General features: G+C 67.5%; 5 protein-coding genes across 7 annotated transcripts; 3 read left to right on the forward strand and 2 right to left on the reverse strand.

Moving 5' to 3' along the window:
• Nucleotides 1-71: 71 nt before the first annotated feature.
• FLT3LG (fms related receptor tyrosine kinase 3 ligand) lies at nt 72-2,379 on the forward strand. Of its 3 annotated transcripts, none has more exons than XM_084227584.1 (8): nt 72-144; nt 245-349; nt 585-638; nt 748-891; nt 1,511-1,643; nt 1,715-1,878; nt 2,089-2,161; nt 2,252-2,379. In XM_084227584.1, the coding sequence occupies exons 1-7, from the start codon at nt 115-117 to the stop codon at nt 2,128-2,130; spliced, it is 672 nt and encodes a 223-aa protein (XP_084083710.1). In that variant the 5' UTR covers nt 72-114; the 3' UTR covers nt 2,131-2,161; nt 2,252-2,379. The 3 variants fall into 3 exon arrangements, with proteins under 3 accessions (XP_084083710.1, XP_084083711.1, XP_084083712.1); XM_084227585.1 differs by having other exon boundaries at nt 1,520-1,643; XM_084227586.1 differs by having other exon boundaries at nt 802-891.
• Nucleotides 2,380-2,509: 130 nt separating this feature from the next.
• On the reverse strand, nt 2,510-4,888 carry KASH5 (KASH domain containing 5; the record flags this gene model as incomplete). Its single annotated transcript, XM_084227583.1, has 14 exons — nt 2,510-2,746; nt 2,815-2,872; nt 2,946-3,010; nt 3,143-3,202; nt 3,307-3,363; nt 3,445-3,522; nt 3,597-3,647; nt 3,727-3,844; nt 3,922-4,062; nt 4,145-4,221; nt 4,304-4,343; nt 4,426-4,606; nt 4,692-4,766; nt 4,840-4,888. 14 exons carry the CDS (start codon nt 4,886-4,888, stop codon nt 2,510-2,512), a joined length of 1,287 nt encoding a protein of 428 aa, XP_084083709.1.
• Nucleotides 4,889-5,131: 243 nt separating this feature from the next.
• Nucleotides 5,132-6,993, reverse strand: CD37 (CD37 molecule). The gene is made up of 8 exons (XM_084227587.1): nt 6,872-6,993; nt 6,666-6,738; nt 6,449-6,573; nt 6,148-6,222; nt 5,949-6,053; nt 5,689-5,874; nt 5,533-5,616; nt 5,132-5,307 (listed from the first exon to the last, which is right to left on the reverse strand). Exons 1-8 carry the CDS (start codon nt 6,935-6,937, stop codon nt 5,230-5,232), a joined length of 792 nt encoding a protein of 263 aa, XP_084083713.1. The 5' UTR covers nt 6,938-6,993; the 3' UTR covers nt 5,132-5,229.
• A 392-nt stretch (nt 6,994-7,385) lies between these two features.
• BAX (BCL2 associated X, apoptosis regulator) lies at nt 7,386-10,135 on the forward strand. Its single transcript, XM_084227582.1, has 6 exons — nt 7,386-7,546; nt 7,675-7,723; nt 8,484-8,645; nt 8,724-8,859; nt 8,933-9,037; nt 9,687-10,135. Exons 1-6 carry the CDS (start codon nt 7,420-7,422, stop codon nt 9,786-9,788), a joined length of 681 nt encoding a protein of 226 aa, XP_084083708.1. The 5' UTR covers nt 7,386-7,419; the 3' UTR covers nt 9,789-10,135.
• A 1,418-nt stretch (nt 10,136-11,553) lies between these two features.
• On the forward strand, nt 11,554-13,139 carry LOC311166110 (ferritin heavy chain A-like). The gene is made up of 4 exons (XM_084227589.1): nt 11,554-11,910; nt 12,091-12,237; nt 12,316-12,441; nt 12,848-13,139. The coding sequence occupies exons 1-4, from the start codon at nt 11,809-11,811 to the stop codon at nt 13,016-13,018; spliced, it is 546 nt and encodes a 181-aa protein (XP_084083715.1). The 5' UTR covers nt 11,554-11,808; the 3' UTR covers nt 13,019-13,139.
• Nucleotides 13,140-16,925: the final 3,786 nt, after the last annotated feature.

Raw genomic sequence — 16,925 nt, forward strand, 5'->3', positions numbered from 1 at the left:
TCCGCTGCGGCCCGAGGGGTCCCGAGGGGGTCCCGGGGGGGTCCCGGGGGGGTCCCGGGGGGGCTCCGGGAGCACTCGCGGGTCCCCGTGCGCCGTCCCCAGCTCGGCACCGCCATGGACGTGTCCCCCCCTTACTCTGCTCTGGTAAGTGGGGAACCCCCGCACCCCCCCCGCAATGTCACCCTCTGGGACCCCCGCGGGAGCCCCTCGGGACCCCCGTGAGAGCCCCCCGGTGCCCCCCCAGGTGCCGCCGCTCCTGCTGCTCCTGGCCCTGCCCACCCTCGGCAACTGCTGCTCCTTTGACTTTAACCCCATCAGCAGCACCTTCAGCGCCCACCTGAACAACCTGGTGAGACCCCCGCCCTCAGGACCCCCTCCCCGCACCCCAGTATGCCCCCCCGACCTCCGGGACCCCCCGGATTCCCCCGAGACCCAAAAGATTCCCCCCTGCCCCCCCCCCCAATTCCTTCATTCAGGGAAGGGTCCTGAAAACCCCCTGACTGCACCCCTTCACCCTCAAAGGGTCGCTGGGGACCCCCTGAGCGCCCCCCTCAGTTTTGGGGACCGCCTGACCCCTCCCACAGATCCCCTGGCTGCTCCTTGACTACCCCGTGACGATGCCCAGCAACCTGGAGCCGGTGAGCGAGACCCCCCCAATCCCACGTGTGCCCCCCCAAATCCCTCCCTGTTCCTGCCCCCCTGAGACGCCTGACCCCCCCAAATCCCGACCTGCCCTGGCCCCCCCAGGACAGCGCCTGCTCTGATCTCTGGGGGCTTCACTTTGGGGCGCTGGCTCTGCAGCGGATGCTGGGGGTGGCAGGGAAGGAGTTGGCCCCCCTGCTCAGGACCCTCCTTGCCCAGCTCCACTTCGTGGCAGAGTGTCACATCCAGGTGGGTGGGGGTCCCCGGGGGGGCTCCGAGGGGGCTGGGGGTCCTGGAAAGGGGGGAAGTGGGGGGGCTCTGGGTGGTCCTGGGGAGGCCAAGGTGAGTCGGGGGGCCTGAGGAGCTGTGGGGACCCCACAGGGGTCTGGGGGTTCCCTGAGGTGTCCATGGTAACTCTGGGGGTCTTGGGGGCTGTGGGGTCCACACAGGGGTCTAGGGGTTCCCTGAGGTGTCCATGGTAACTCTGGGGGTCTTGGGGGGCTGTGGGGTTCACACAGGAGTCTAGGGGTTCCCTGAGGTGTCCATGGTAACTCTGGGGCTCCTGGGGGGCTCTGGGGATGCCACAGGAGTCTGGGGGTTCCCTGAGGTGTCCATGGTAACTCTGGGGGTCTTGGGGGGCTGTGGGGACCCCACAGGGGTCTGGGGGTTCCCTGAGGTGTCCATGGTAACTCTGGGGCTCCTGGGGGGCTCTGGGGATGCCACAGGAGTCTGGGGGTTCCCTGAGGTGTCCATGGTAACTCTGGGGGTCTTGGAGGGGTGCAGGAGCTCTGGGGCATTTCTGGATTTCCCAGGGTGGTTCAGAAGGGGTCTGGGGTCCCCCGGGGGGGCTCCTGTGACATCTCCCCAGGACCCCCAGGGCTGTGTCCGGTTGGAGAGGGTGAACGTGTCACAGCTACTGGAAACCTTGGCGCAGCACCTGGCAGGGCTGCAAGGGAGACCCCCCCACTTCCCCGGCTGTGCCCGCTTGCGCTGTCACCCAGGTACCCCCCGGGACCCCCGGGAGACCCCCATAACCCCCCCAGGGCAGCTGCTGACCCCCATCTCTCCCCAGGCCCGGCGATGAGCAGCCCAGCTCTGCGGCACGAGGGGACCTTGGGGGCCAGGCAGGGCCCCCCCAGCCCCGCTGGACACGGGCTGGTGCTGCTGGGGGGAGTTGGGGGGGCCCTGGGCCTGGTGGCGGCAGTCTGGGCACTGTGGAGGAGACCCTGTGCCCAGGTGGGGACACTGGGGCCACTGGAGGGCGCTGGGGACACTGGAGAGGGTGGTGAGGGCATGGGGGACACTGGGGGTGCTGTGTGTGTTGGGGACACTGGGGACACTGGGGGTGCTGGCTGTCCTGGGGACGCTGGGAGCACGGGTGGCTGTCTTGGGGTCACTGGGAGCACTGGGGGGCACTGGGAGGTCATTCCCCTCAGCCCCCCCCAGCCCTCACAGGGACCCCCGAGACTGGAGCAGGACGGGACCTGAGTGGCCGGGCGGTACCTGGGGACAGACACAGGTACTGGGAGGGCTCCTGCATACTGGGATGACTGGGAATGCCCTGAGGGGCCCCTGGATCATCAGGCCCTCACCCTCTGCCCCTGTCCAGGCTGGCCTGAGCCACTGGTGAGAGACAGGGACCCCCCAGCTCCCTGCTGGAAGCCCCTGGGGGCTACACCGGGACCTCCCAGAGCCACGGAGAGACGAGGGGGCCCAGCCTGGCCCCGTGTGGTGCCCATAAAGCTGATGCTGACACGCCGGCTCTGACCCTGCTTGAGTGGGCTGGGTGGACTGGGACGAGCGTTTGGGGGAACTGGTACAGACCGGGACGGACTCAGCACTGGCCAAACAGCCTTTACTGGGGGTCTCACAGGGGCGGGGGGCTCCGGTGGCGCAGCTGGGGCTGAGGCCACTGGCGGGGCAAGAGGTAGAGCAGGGCCAGCAGCGCCAGCAGCGCCAGAGCCCACGGTGACAGTGGAGCCCGCGGTGACAGCGGCGCCTGGGAGGCCCCCTCCCTGGCCAGCTCCTCAGTCCTCCCCATCAGGCCTCCTCGTGCAGACAGCGCTGTCTCTGTGTTCTCCTCCTCCTCCTTGTCCCCCGTGTCCTGGGCAGAGCTTCGGGGTCAGTCAGTGGCTGGGGTGGCCCTGCAGGTCCCCCCGAGCCCACTCTTACCGGACTCGCCGTGGCCATGTCCTGGAGGTCCAGCTGGCTGCGTGGGCACCACGGGCGCCTGTGGGAGGTGGAGGAGGGTGAGGGTGCCAGGGTGAAGGCTCCGGAGGACATCCCCCACCCCCATCCCCTACATGGCCCAGGCGTCCCGCATCTGGCCCAGCTGCTGCCGCAGCCGCGTTGTCTCCAGGCGCAATTCCTGTGGGGGAGAAGGGGGTGTCACCCTGGGTCCTTGGCCCCCACACAGAGAGGGGCCACCGTGGGGCTCTGCTGTGGCCCAGGGGCTCTGTGGCCGCTGTCTGGGCCCACACCGAGGGCAGACATGCTGTACCTGCACCATCCGCTCGTACTCCTCCAGTGCTGCTGTCAGGTCCTGTGCCCGCTGCCCTGCCTGTAGGACAGGGCCTGGATGTGAGGGGCCGTGGGACAGGGCTGGGGGTGGCCCTGGTGACAGCTGAGGTCACTGTGACAGCAGTGTCACTGGGCAGCGCTCACCTGGGCAAGGGCTGCATCCCGGGCAGAGAGCAGGGCACTGTCACGGCAGAGCTGGGCCTGGGCAGAGGGACAGGGACAGGGACTCGTGTCACTGTCCAACACAGCCCCCAGCACCATGGCCACCGTGCCATTGCTCACCTCCAGGCTGGCCATCCGAGCCGTCTGCACCTGGATCTGCTCCCGCAGTCCCTGGCTCTCAGTGAGGAGCCGCTGATTCTGCCAGGGGTGAAACGGGGCTGGGGTTCCCTGTGGCACTGCCCCGCTGGGGCAGCCCCCAGTGCCAGGCTCACCTCCTCCTGTAGGCCGTCGGCCCGTGAGCACAGGCTGCGCTGCTCCTTCTCCTGAGGACAGAGGGCATGGCCGTGAGGGGACACTGCGTGACAGCGTGACACCACATGGCACCTCAGCTCAGCCTCTCACCGCGTGCCGTGCCTGCCGCCGGAGCTCGGTGTTCTCCTCCTCCAGCCGCTTCACCACGGCCTTCATGTCGTCCAGCTCCTCCACGGCCACCCTGGCCTGCTCCAGCGACTGCCGGCTGCTGCCAGAGGTAAACGGCGCTTCAGCCTTCCCAGGACACAGATCCAGACCCCGTGCCTGGGAGCCCCTCGGGAGCACCTTCGCAGCTGCGCCTGGAGCTGCGCAATCTCCTCGGCCAGGCGGGCGTTTTGCTCCTCGGCCAGCTCGGCATCCCGCTGCAGTTTGGCATTCTGGGCGGCCAGCTGCCGGGCACGGCTCCGCAGACCTGCGGCCTCGGCACTGCTGGGGAGTCCCACTGGTCCTGGCGTGCTCCTGGGAGCATGGCCAGGGACGGCGGGGTGTCCCTACAGCGGGCACTTACGGGCTGGTGACATCCGTGTTGTCACCCTGGACCAGGGCGGCGGCTGGGGATGCATGTCCTTCGTCCTCTGCGGGACGGGACACAGCGGGCTGTATGTTTGCGTCCCCATCGGGGCCACCCCGACTCCCTTTTCCTGTGCCAACGCCCACCTGCTAGCACCGCTCCAGTGTCACCAGTGGCCACATCCTGCTCCTCGGCCCTGCACACACGGAGCCGTGGGTCAGCACCACTGACTGGTCCGGCTGGCACCAGGCGCTATGCCCACGCCTCTGGGCACTGACCCGTCCTGCCGGCACGCTGCGATCCAGGCACCCATGGCGCTGCGGAACCGGCTCCAGTCCAGTGCCGTGCCCGCGGCCGCGGGGTCCAGCGCCCGCTGCAGTGCCTGCAGCTGCCCGTCGTGCCCGCTGTGCCCGGTCATCGCTGCCACGTACTCCACCACCCGCTGCGGCTGCACCAGCCCTGTGCGGATGGACGGAGGGCTCAGGGATGGTGGGGACCACTTCAGTTTGGCTGCGGCCACCATGGCCCCAGGGGCTTTGGCTACCTGTACGCTCGGGGTCGCAGGCGGCAAAGGTGCAGTCCAGGGCAAACTCGTCCGAGCAGCCGCTCTCGGCAGGGGCTGAGGGGGGTACACGCGTTATGGAGGGGCCCGGCGCCTCACCCCCCACCCCGCTCCCTCATGGTGCCCGCACCTGGCAGGGGGATGCCGGCGCCCGGGACGCAGGGAACCTCTGCAGCCATGGTTCTAGGGGGTGCTCCGGGGGTGCCGCCGCTGCCCCGGGGCGCAGCCGGGGGTGTCGAGGGTCTCGGGGGTCCCGGGAGCGCCGTGGGGTTCAGGGGGAGTCGGGGAGGGGGAAATCGCCTCACGGCGGAGGGGCGGGGCCTGGCGCGAGCCCTTCCCGCCCTGAGAGAAAGGGGCGGAGCAAGGGGCGTGGACAGAGGGAAGGGGCGTGGCCCCGCTGCTCCACGCGGGCCGCGCGTTCCCGGTGCCGTCCCGGTCCCGTCTCGGTTCCGCTGCTTCCCAACGGCTTTTATTGAAGGAAAAAGTCCTCCGCGCTCCCCCCCACACCACCCCGGCCTCCTCAGAGCCCCCGCAGCAGCTTCTCGTAGCGGGAGTCCAGGTTCCGGAGCAGGAACATCGACAGCATCAGCAGGGAGAGCTGCGAGCAGAGAGCAGGATCAGCCCCCCCGGAGCCCCTCGGACCCCTGACCCCCCTCCCGACCATCCTGAACCCCCACCGATCCTTCTGGCCACCCTGAATCCCCTAGGACCCTCCCCTGAACCCTCCCTGCCCTCCCAGCCCACCCTACTTATGGTCCCACAGCCTTCCGAGCACCCCCAGGCCCCCCCAGCTCAGCCCCCCGCCCCAGGGCATCCCCCCTACCTCCCCCAGGCCGATGCCGATGCAAACCCCCACGATGGTGACCAGGTTTTCGGCCAGCCAGCTCTGGACTCTCTCCTTGCAGCCCTGGGGTGACAACTGGGGGTCACTTGGAGCCCCCCATGGAGCTCCAGGACCCCCGATTCCCCCGTGCCTCACCGTGGGGAAGATGTCCTGGGGGGCAGCCATGGGGCAGCGGCCGTGAGGGAGCACCCACGGGCTCTTGTGGGTGCTGTTGGGTGCCCTGAGGCAGGAGCAGGCGATGGCCCCAGCCCTGTCCCCATCCCTTGTGGTGTCATCGTGCTGGTCCCAGTCCTGGGGTCCCTTCCAGCCACAGCAGCCGAGCTGGGGCGGGGGGCAGGAGGTCAGTGTGGTGGCCGTGGGGTGGTCCTGGGCTCTTTCTGGAGGGGGTGTCTCACCTGCTGCTGGACAGCGTCCCAGCTCTCGTGGGGGTCCCCAGGTGGTCCCTGGGCCGGGTAGGCCCGGATAAGCTCCTCTGCGTAGGTGGCCACCTTTGTAGCCAGCTGGGGACAGGGATCAGCACAGCCTCGCCCCCCGAGCCCCGGGTCCCCCCGAGCCCCGGGGTCCCCCCCAGCTGGGCTGGGCCCCCGCACTCACAGCGGCGCGCTGCGTGTAGACGATGATGGCCACCGTGATCTGGGCAGCGAAGAGCAGCAGCAGCAACCCGAAATACTGTGGGGACAAAGAGGGGGGTGGGGGTCAGCCAGACCTGCCCCCCCCCACCCCTCTGCAGCAGCGGGGGCAGCTCAGAGGGGTGCCCCCCTCCCTGCTGCTGTCCCCGGGGCAGGATGTGGTGGCACCACGTGTCCCTGCGGTCGCCCCAGGAAGTTGCAGCACAGACACCCCACACCCTCCCGGTTCCGTGAGCCCCCCCGACCCCCCCAGCCCCCCGACTCACCAGCCCCAGCATGGCCTTGACCTCCTTGAGGGCCCCCAGACACCCCAGGAAGCCCAGGAGCATGGTGGCCATGCCGACCCCCGAGAAGCCATAAGAGCAGAACCTCAGGCTGACCAGCGGCGACCCTGGGGACACGGGAGGGGGGCGTGAGGGACCCTCCCGGCCCTCTGGGGGTGCCGCCTCTCCCGGGGTATCCCCCTCTTGAGGGGTGCCTTACCCAGCACGGCGGCGAAGCTCTGCCGGTCGAACAGGACCCAAAAGCTGAAGGCGAGGAGGAGGATGCCCAGGAACTGGGGGGGGAGCCCAGGTCAGGAAATGGGGGACCCCCAGTGCCCCCCAGCACTGGGAGGCTGTTGCCCCCCCCGGGTCCTCTCAAGTTTCCCCATCTCCCCCTGCCCCCCAAGTCCCCCCAGCCCCACTCACGAAGAAGAAGAGGTTGAGGAGGAAGAGGAAGCACTTGGTGCAGCCCAGGCAGCTTTTGGGGCTCATGTCTGCTCGGGGGTCGCACCCGCACGGACTCAGAGCCCACCCCGAGCCCGAGCCGTCCCCGGGCCCCGTTCCCCTCCCGCCCCGCCCGGCGCCGCCGCCTCGGGACCCGCGGGAAGCGCCGGGGGCAGCGGAAGCGCCGCGGGGGCGTCGCCCCGGGACCCCCGTGGACAGCGGGGGCCGTGAGCCCCGGTGTGAGCACCGGTGTGACCCCTGGGAACGGGGCCGTGAGCCCCGGTGTGACCCCTGGGGGTGGGCGGTGACCCCGGGGGTCCCGGGGGATGCTGCGGGGGCGGGACCGAAACCGGGAGGGGGCGGGACCGGGAAATGAGTGACGGGCCAGGGGGCGGAGCCGCTGCGGGAGGGGGCGCGGCCATAGGCGCGGCCTCTGCCCCGCCCATGTGCGGACTCCGCTCCGTTCACGTGACGCGGGGCCCCCCGCCGGTGTCACGTGACGGCGGCGGGCCCCACGTGTTCCGGGCGCGATGGCGGCGGCGGCGGCTTCGGCCCAGCGGGGCGGCGGCGGCGGAGGAGGCGGCGGCGGCGGCGGCGATCCCGGGGCCGATCCCGGGGCCGGCGGCGGCGAGCCCGCCCCGCCCCCAGGGGGCGGTGGTGAGTGGGGGCACCGGCGGGACCCGCGGCGGGGCGCGGCCTGTGCGGCCCGGGGAGGCGGCGGCGGCGGCGGCGGCTGGGGTCGGTCGGCGGCCGCTGCTGCCCGGTGAGCGCCCCGCTGTCCGCAGGGGCCTCCTCGGACCAGATCATGCAGACCGGGGCGATCCTGCTGCGGGCGTGAGTAGGGAAGCGGGAGCGGCGGGAGAACGGGCGGGGCCGGGGGACAAGGGGCGGCTTGGGGACCCGGGAGGGGACTTGGGACTGGGAGGGACAAGGGGGGAACTCTGGGGACACGGGGAGCGGGGGGGACCTGGGTGACACAGGAAGGACTTGGGACTGGGACGGGAGTTGGGGACACAGGGAGCAGAGGGACAAGGGGGGACACGGGGTGCGGGGGGGACTTGGGACTGGGACGGGAGTTGGGGACACAGGGTGCGGGGGGACAAGGGGGACACAGGAAGGACTTGGGACTGGGAGGGGACTTGGGGACACAGGGTGCAGGGAGACAAGGGAGGACACAGGAAGGACTTGGGACTGGGAGGGGACTTGGGGGGACACGGGGTGCGGCGGGGGACTTGGGACTCGGAGGGGATTTGGGGACACAGGGTGTAGGGGGGACTGGGGACTGGGAGGAGGGGACTGGGGGACTTGTGGGGATTCTGGGGGGACACAGTGTGCGGGGGGAACTCAAAATTTGTCGGGGGGCTTGAGAGGATGCAGAGCTGTGGGGACACGGGAAGTGAGGGGGAAATTAGGGGGACATGAGAGCATCCCGGGGTGACACAGGGGGGACTCGGGGGACATCAGGGGGGCTTGAGAGGGTCCTGGACCTTGAGCTCCAGGCGTGGCCCTGGAGGGAAGGACTTGGGCCGCAAGTGGGATAGAGGGCCGGGGTCCCCCGAGCCGGGGGGGTCACCCAGAGCACCGGGGGTCCCAGGTTCGTGCGGGACCGCGTGCAGCGCTGCGGGGACCCCCAGGCCGTGGCGCTGAGCGAGGCCGAGCTGGGCCAGCCCCAGCCCAGCAGCCCCGACACCAAACGCCTCAGCGAGTGCCTGCGGCGCATCGGCGACGAGCTCGACAGCAACATGGAGCTGCAGAGGTGGGCAGCTGCCGCTCCCCGGGGTGCCCCTGGCGTGCCCCGGGCCCGCCTGACCGTGCCCGCTGTCCCCTGCCCCAGGATGATCGAGCAGGTGGGCTGTGACGCCCCCAAAAAGCTGTTCTTCCGCGTGGCCAAGGAGATGTTCGCCGACGGCACCTTCAACTGGGGCCGCGTGGTCGCCCTCTTCTACTTTGCCTGCAAGCTGGTGCTCAAGGTGGGTGTGGAGCCCCCCAAAGGCCCTCTCGGGGCCCCCCTGAGCCCCTCTGAGCCCCCGCTGCTGCCGGCAGGCTCTGTGCACCAAGGTCCCAGAGCTGGTGCAGACCATCCTGCGCTGGACCATGGAGTACCTGCAGGAGCACGTGCTTGCCTGGATCCAGGCCCAGGGCGGATGGGTGAGACCCCAGAGCCCCATTCCTCGGGGGGCTGTGCCCCTGGCCCCTCCCTAACCCCCCATTCCTCGGGGGGCCAAGCCCCTGACCCCTCCCTAACCCCCCATTCCTTGGGGGGCCAAGCCCCTGACCCCTTTCTAACACCCTCTTGTACCCCAAACCCCCCATTCCTCAGGGGGCCAAGCCCCTGACCCCTTTCTAACACCCTCTTGTACCCCAAACCCCCCGTTCCTTGGGGAGCCAAGCCCCTGACCCCTCCCTAACCCCCCATTCCTCAGGGGGCCAAGCCCCTGACCCCTTTCTAACACCCTCTTGTACCCCAAAACCCCATTCCTCGGGGGGCTGTGCCCCTGACCCCTCCCTAACACCCCATTCTTTGGGGGGCCAAGCCCCTGACCCCTCCCTAACCCCCATTCCTCGGGGGGCCAAGCCCCTGACCCCCCCCTAACACCCCCAAACCCCCCTATTTCTCAGGGGGGCTGAGCCCCTGTTTGGGAATCTTCCCAATGTTCCCTTTTACCCCAAATTTACCCCAGATTTATCCCAAATCCTCCCCTCTTTCCTGGCTGCCCTGGGCTGGTTGTTCTGGGGGGAAGTTTGGGACCCCCCAGCACGGGGTGCTGACCTTGCCCCCCTTGTGTCCCCCCCCCAGGAAGGGCTCCTGTCCCACTTTGGGACCCCCACCTGGCAGACGATCACCATCTTCGCCGCTGGTGTCCTCACGGCCTCACTGACCATCTGGAAGATGTCCTAGACTCTGGGGGGGGGGGGGGGGCCACGTTCTGTCCCCCCCCCAGGGACCCCCGGGACCCCTCCCCGGACTGGCCCTGCCGGCAGGGATGGTGCTGACCCCCAGGACCAGGGGGGTCTTTAACCCACACCACTCGCTCACCTGGATTTTAGGGTGGTGGTCGAGCTGGGGGGGCCTGGGGGGAAACTCACCCCTCCCTCCCCCAGCCCCCCCCCAGCCCTTCCCAGAGGTCACAGCTGGGATCTGGGGGGGATTTGGGGGGTGGGGACACCCCCCAGGCCTGCCCTGCCCTCGGTTGACCCCAGGACTTGTGGTGCTTCAAGTGCGGGGGGGATGGGGGGATCCTGCGGTTGCACCCCAGATGTGGGGGTGGCTGGGGGGGGTGGGGTGTCTCTGTGACCCTCCCAGAATGACCTGGGGGGTGGGGGGGGAGGGTTACAGCCATGGCTGTAGGGTGAGTATTTATTGGGGGTCTCCGTCCCCCAGAAAGGGCCCCCCCAGGTGCAATACCCCCCTTCCGGGGGGGGGGGGCTCTCAGGGCGGGGGGGGGGGGGGGGGGCACACCCCCCGTTTACACCCCCTCAAACCCCCAACCCCCCCCCCGGTTTTGGAGGTCCCCCCCGTGTCCCCGAGGCGGGGGGGGGGGGGGGCGGAAAGTGACCCCTTCCCCCACCCCCCACGGTGCTCTCGGCGGTGACGTCATGGGGAACCGCCCCTCCCCCAAATGGGTGGGCCCCGCCTTTCCCCCCCCCCCCCCCCCCCCCATCGCTCATCTCCGTAGTGGATTTTTCTTCTCTTTTTTTGTACCTTGGTTTTTGTATCTCGGGAATTTCGATGAAATAAAAGAAAAGGCGAACGCGATGCTTCGTGGGCGTGTCCCCCCCCCAAAAACCTCGGGGAGCCTCGGGGGATCTCGGGGTGCGGATGGGGGAAGGGGGGGACAAGAATTGGGGGGGGGGTTGGGGGGTAGTGCCGCTTTCGCTTTCCCTTTTCCCACGTGGCTTGTGCGGGGGGCGGCTGCGGGACCGTTTTCGGGGGGCTCAGGGGCCCCTGCCCCTTTTGTTCAACAACATCTCGGGGGCTGGGGGTCCTGGTTGATGGGGGAGGAGTCCTTCAACCGCCCCCTCTCGCAGGGCCATTTGGGGTCCGTGTGTGCGGGGGAGGGGGTCCCGATCTCGAGGTTCACTGAGCGGCCGTGGGGGGGGTGTTGGAGTGGGGGTCCCACATCTGGACCCTTACCCACGGGCCGTGTCGCTCCTGCAGCGCAGCCTCTGGATCCAGCGCCGGAGGAATTTTGGGGTGGCTTTGGCGGGTGGTCCCGCCCGGTGTGTGGGGCAGCTGATCCCCTACTTGGCCCTGGGGGCCGAGCCGAGCCGGGTCCCCCTGGACCTGCGGGGACCCCAGGGAGGAGGGGGGGGCTCCCAGTTCCAACCAGTCCCCCCCAGTTCGCCCCAGTCCCGGGAAGGCGGAAACGCGGAGTCAGCGCTGCCAAGTTCCTCTTTTATGGTCCCGGCGCTGAGTCAGCTCCTTCCGCACCCTACAGCCCACTAAACTCCGATTAACGGGAGTTAACGGCACCCCAGGACCCGCCGGGACACTCCAAAACCGCCCCCCAGCCCCCCAGTGTCCCCCAGGCCAGCGGTGAACTGCGGCTCTGCCCCAGCCCCCCCGCCCCTGGCTGCCCTGCTCCTGGGGGCGACACAAAGGTGGGGTGGAACCCCCATCCCCCCAGGATCCTGCCCCGTCATGCTGACTGTGGGGCCGTGTGACCAACGGGGACAAGGGCCAAGGCCACCCGGCTCCTTCCGGAGGGGCGAGCGCGGGGGGCGCGCCCCCTTTTCTCCGCCCCGCGGCGCGGAAGGGCCATAAAGCCCCCGGCGGACGTTGAGCGGCCGCAGCCGCGTTCTCGCTTCAACAGTGCTTGAACGGAACCGGCTGCTCGCGGCGCTCCCTCCATCCGTCCATCCCGGCCGTCCATCCGTCCGTCCCGCCGCTCCCGCTCCGTCCGTCCGTCCGTGCCGCTATGGAGTCCCAGATCCGCCAGAATTACCACCGCGACTGCGAGGCCGCCGTCAACCGCATGGTCAACATGGAGCTCTACGCCTCCTACGTCTACCTGTCCATGGTAGGGGGGCTCGGCACCCCCGGCGTTGGGGGACCCCCTTCCTGCGCCCCAAAATCCCCTCCCGCTGTTGGAGGGGGGGTGCGGCGCCGCTCGGGAGGGCGGAATCCGAGGAATTTGCGGGGTGGGGAGGGGCCCTGGGAGACTCCCCCTGACCTCTCCTCCCTCCCCTCTCTCTCGTAGGGGTTCTACTTCGAGAGGGACGACGTGGCGCTGTCGCGACTGTCGCGGTTCTTCCTGGAGCAGTCGCGGGAGGAGCGGGAGCACGCCGAGGGGCTGCTGCGCTTCCAGACCAACCGCGGCGGCCGCGTCCTGCTGCAAGACATCAAGGTGCGTGTGGGGGGCGAGGGGGGCTGCGGCTGGCCCTGGGCTACCCGGGCCCCTCCAGGTGACCGTCCTGCCCCGCAGAAGCCGGAGCGGGACACCTGGGGCTCGGCGCTGGAGGCGGTGGAGGCGGCGCTGCAGCTGGAGAAGTCGGTGAACCAGGCGCTGCTGGAGCTGCACGCCCTGGCTGCCGAGAAGGGAGACCCCCACGTGAGTGCTGCCCCGGCTTTGGCCTTCATCCCCCTCCTCCTCAAGGGTCTGAGCCCCCCTCCCCAGCTCCCAGTTCCTCCCTTTTCCCAGCCTGTGCCTCGGGATCACCCCGGGGACCCAGAAGGGGGAATCCCGCGGTTCCACTCCCCGATGTGGGGGGGGGGGGGGGGGGGTCGTCTCTGTGACCCCTCTGGGGTGAGGGGGAGGGCTACAGCCATGGCTGTAGGGTGAGTATTTTTTTTGGGGGTCCCCACACCCAAAAACGGCCCCCCACCCAGGACAGAGGCTCTCTCTCCCTTCCCTCCCTTCCCTCCTCCACGGGAGTTTTTGGGATCTCCTGCTGCTCCTGGGGGTCCATCGCCTCCCCCAGACCCTCGGCCCTGCCTGACACCCCTCTGTCCCGCAGCTCTGTGACTTCCTGGAGTCCCACTACCTGGACGAGCAGGTGAAGGCCATCAAGGCGCTGGGTGACCACGCCACCAACCTGCGCCGCCTCAACGGCGGGGGGCCCGGGGGGTCCCCGTCCGGCCTCGGCGAGTACCTGTTCGACCGGCTGAGCCTGGAGGAGCGCAGCTGAGCCTCCCACCACCCACCAACATCCTCCTGAGCCCCCAGACCCTCGTAACCCCTGCCCCAGCCAAGGGGGCCCTGCCTGCTGGGCTTTCCCAGCATGATTCCCATAAAGGGTCTGTCTCTGCCTCCTATGTTGTTGTCTCCTCTGTCATTTGCTTCCCCCAAAAAGGGGAGCTGGGGTGGGGTTAGTGGGGGCTGGCATGGGATGGGGGAGGAGGCATGGCCCCTTCAGTGATGGGAGAAATTTATAGGAGTTTGGGGTGTTGCTGAGCACGTTCTGACCCTGTAGTGAGGTCTGAGGAAAACAGAAGGGGCTCTTGACCACAGGAAGGAGAGCCTTCGACTTGAGTGTCTTGGGACAAGTTTAGAGAATAAAGCTGGCCGTGCTAGGCCAGCCAAAGCTACAGTTCCTTGCAGCTTTTGCCAGGGAGAAATCCTGCCCCATTTGCCAATTAAGGAGGCAGAAGGTGACTCAGGGGCACAGACCCCTGAACACCAACGCCAGCCCTTTTCCCTGGGAAACCAAACTCAGGTTCCTGGTGGCAGTTTGCAGGAGGTGTTTGGCACTGCCCAACAGAGGGTGGTTTTGCTGCAGCTTTGGTCTGCAAGAAATGGAGTGCCCCATCCTGAGCCTCGCCTCCTCCCCTCAGCCCTCTTGTCCCCTTCTTCACCCCTCACCCCTGCTCCAACTTGGAGCCCATCCCACCCCTGCCCCATCCCTCACTCCCCCCCACTGCCCACCTGTGACTCCCAGCAGGAGGGGAGGGGGCTGCAGGGGGTCACCAGGGCTGGGGGCCGAGGGGAGGGGACTGCAGGTGTCACTGGGGGCTGCAGGGTTACATGGGACAGCTGAGAGGCAGAAGTGGCCTTGAGGAGCAAAGGGGGGCTCCAGGGTGTCACCAGGGACTGGGGAGGGGGCTGCAGGTGTCACTGGGGACTGCTGAGAGGCAGAAGGGGGCTTTAGGAGCAAAGGGGGGCTCCAGGGGGGCACAGAGCATGGAGGCCAAGGGGAGGGGGCTGCAGGGTGATACCAGGGGCTGGGGAGGGGGCTGCAGATGTCACTGGGGGCTGCTGAGAGGCAGAAGGGGGCTCCAGGGTGGCACAGAGCACAGGGGCTGAGGGGAGGGGGCTGGAGGGTGACACCAGGGGCTGGGGAGGGGGCTGCAGGCGTCACTGGGGGCTGCAGGGTGACATTGGGGGCTGCTGAGAGGCAGAAGGGGGCTTTAGGAGCAAAGGGGGGCTCCAGGGGGGCACAGAGCATGGGGGCCAAGGGGAGGGGGCTGCAGGTGTCACTGGGGGCTGCTGAGAGGCAGAAGGGGGCTCCAGGGTGGCACAGAGCACAGGGGCTGAGGGGAGGGGGCTGCAGGGTGACACCAGGGGCTGGGGAGGGGGCTGCAGGCGTCACTGGGGGCTGCAGGGTGACATTGGGGGCTGCTGAGAGGCAGAAGGGGGCTTTAGGAGCAAAGGGGGGCTCCAGGGGGGCACAGAGCACGGGGGCCAAGGGGAGGGGGCTGCAGGGTGACACCAGGGGCTGGGGAGGGGGCTGCTGAGAGACAGAAGGGGCCTTTGGGAGCAAAGGGGGGCTCCAGGGTGGCACAGAGCACAGGGGCTGAGGGGAGGGGGCTGCAGGCATCACTGGGGGCTGCAGGGTGACATTGGGGGCTGCAGAGAGATAGAAGGGGCCTTTGGGAGCAAAGGGGGGCTCCAGGGTGTCACCAGGGGCTGGGGAGGGGGCTGCAGGTGTCACTGGGGACTGCTGAGAGGCAGAAGGGGGCTCCAGGGTGGCACAGAGCACAGGGGCTGAGGGGAGGGGGCTGCAGGGTGACACCAGGGGCTGGGGAGGGGGCTGCAGGGTGTCACCGAGGGTTGGGGGCTGCAGGGTGACATTGGGGGCTGCAGAGAGGCAGAAGGGGGCTTTAGGAGCAAAGGGGGGCTCCAGGGGGGCACAGAGCATGGGGGCCAAGGGGAGGGGGCTGCAGGGTGACACCAGGGGCTGCAGAGAGGCAGAAGGGGGCTTTAGGAGCAAAGGGGGGCTCCAGGGTGTCACCAGGGGCTGGGGAGGGGGCTGCAGGTGTCACTGGGGGCTGCTGAGAGACAGAAGGGGGCTTTAGGAGCAAAGGGGGGCTCCAGGGTGGCACAGAGCATGGGGGCCAAGGGGAGGGGGCTGCAGGTGTCACTGGGGGCAGCAGGGTGACATTGGGGGCTGCTGAGGGGCAGAAGGGGGCTTTAGGAGCAAAGGGGGGCTCCAGGGTGGCACAGAGCATGGGGGCCAAGGGGAGGGGGCTGCAGGGTGACACCAGGGGCTGGGGAGGGGGCTGCTGAGAGGCAGAAGGGGCCTTTGGGAGCAAAGGGGGGCTCCAGGGGGGCACAGAGATGCCAAGGGGCTGCAGTGGGGAACTTGAGGGTGACACAGAGAGTCTGAGGGGCAGGGGGTGCCTTGAGGGGCAAAGTGGGGGTGCCTGAGGGTGACAGGTGAAGCAGCCCTCACCCCACCCCTAAACTCACCCTAAAAACCGACCCTAACCAGGTGGAGAGTGCACCGTGGAGGTCAGGGGGCCAAGGGACAATGTCGGGGGGCTGGGGGTGACACACAGACATTGAGGGGCAAAGAGGGGGGGTTTGACAGGTGGGGAGCTCACACTGAGGGTTTGGGGTGCAAAGGACACAGGGTACCTCACCCTGAACAGCACCCCTGGGACCCCAGTTTGCCCCAGAGCAGCGACCCTAATGCTGGGGACAGCCCCAGAACCCCCCAGCAGCTGCAGGCTGTTACCCCAATTAAAAGGTAGGGATGATGTTTGGAGGCTACAGAGTTACAGGTAGGGGGTGAGCAGTTTTTTAAAGGTTTTTTTTTTTTTTTTTCAGGGCTTTTAAAAGATATTTTAGGGTTTTTTTTTGGGAGGGAGGAGTTTTTTAGGAATTCTCTGGGAATGCTGAAGATACATTTAGGGCTTTTTCAGGGCTTTAAAAAGAATTTTTTAGGGTGTTTTAACGGCTGTCTTACTACCAATTAGAATTGTTAGGATTTTTTTTTGGGGTATTCTTGGGGCATTTTAGGACTATTGGAACATTTTTAGGGCTTTTGGAGGACCGTTGAGGGTATGTGGAGGACTTTTTTAGGACTAGGGTATTCCTAGGGTTTTTGAGGGAATTTTTTATGGGGTTCTTTTTGAGTCTTAGCAGGGGATTTTAAAGATTTTAGGGGTATTCTTAGAGCTCTTTTAGGACTATATAGGGATCTTTTTAGAGGTTATTTAGGGATTTTTAGGGGTGTTTTGGGGGCTTTTTAAAAGTAGGGTATTTTTAGGGTCTTCTGAGGCCATTTTCAGGTTTTTGTGGTGTGTTTAGGACACTTTGAAAACTAGGGCTTTTTTAGGGAATTTATCGGGTTTTTTTTGGGTCCTTTCAGGGCACGGCAGAGGCTGAGGGGCAGCTTGAGGGGCAAAGAGGGGGCTGGAGGGCAAAGGAGAGGGAATAAGGGTGACACACAGGAACTGAGGGGCAGCTTGAGGGGCAAAGAGGGGGCTGGAGGGTGGCAGAGGCTGGGAGCTGAGGGAGGAGCAGGGAGAGAGGACAGTGGGTGACACACAGAGATGCTGAGGGTGGCAGGGGCAGCGGGAGGGTGACACCGAGGGGCTGAGAGGGGGCTGGGGGGCAAAGGAGAGGGAATGAGGGGGACACACAGGAGCTGAGGGGGGACTTGAGGGGCAAAGGAGAGGGAATAAGGGTGACACCGAGGGGCTGAGAGGGGGCTTGGGGGGCAAAGGAGAGGGATTAAGGGTGACACAAAGGAGCTGAGGGGCAAAGGAGAGGGAATAAGGGGGACATAGAGGAGCTGAGAGGGGACTTGAGGGGCAAAGGAGAGGGGCTCAGGGTGACACAGAGGAGCTGAGAGGGGGCTGAGAGGGGGC

This window comes from Fringilla coelebs (genome assembly GCF_963513975.1).
Source record: "Fringilla coelebs genome assembly, contig: SCAFFOLD_290, whole genome shotgun sequence".
NCBI classification, from domain to species: domain Eukaryota; kingdom Metazoa; phylum Chordata; class Aves; order Passeriformes; family Fringillidae; genus Fringilla; species Fringilla coelebs.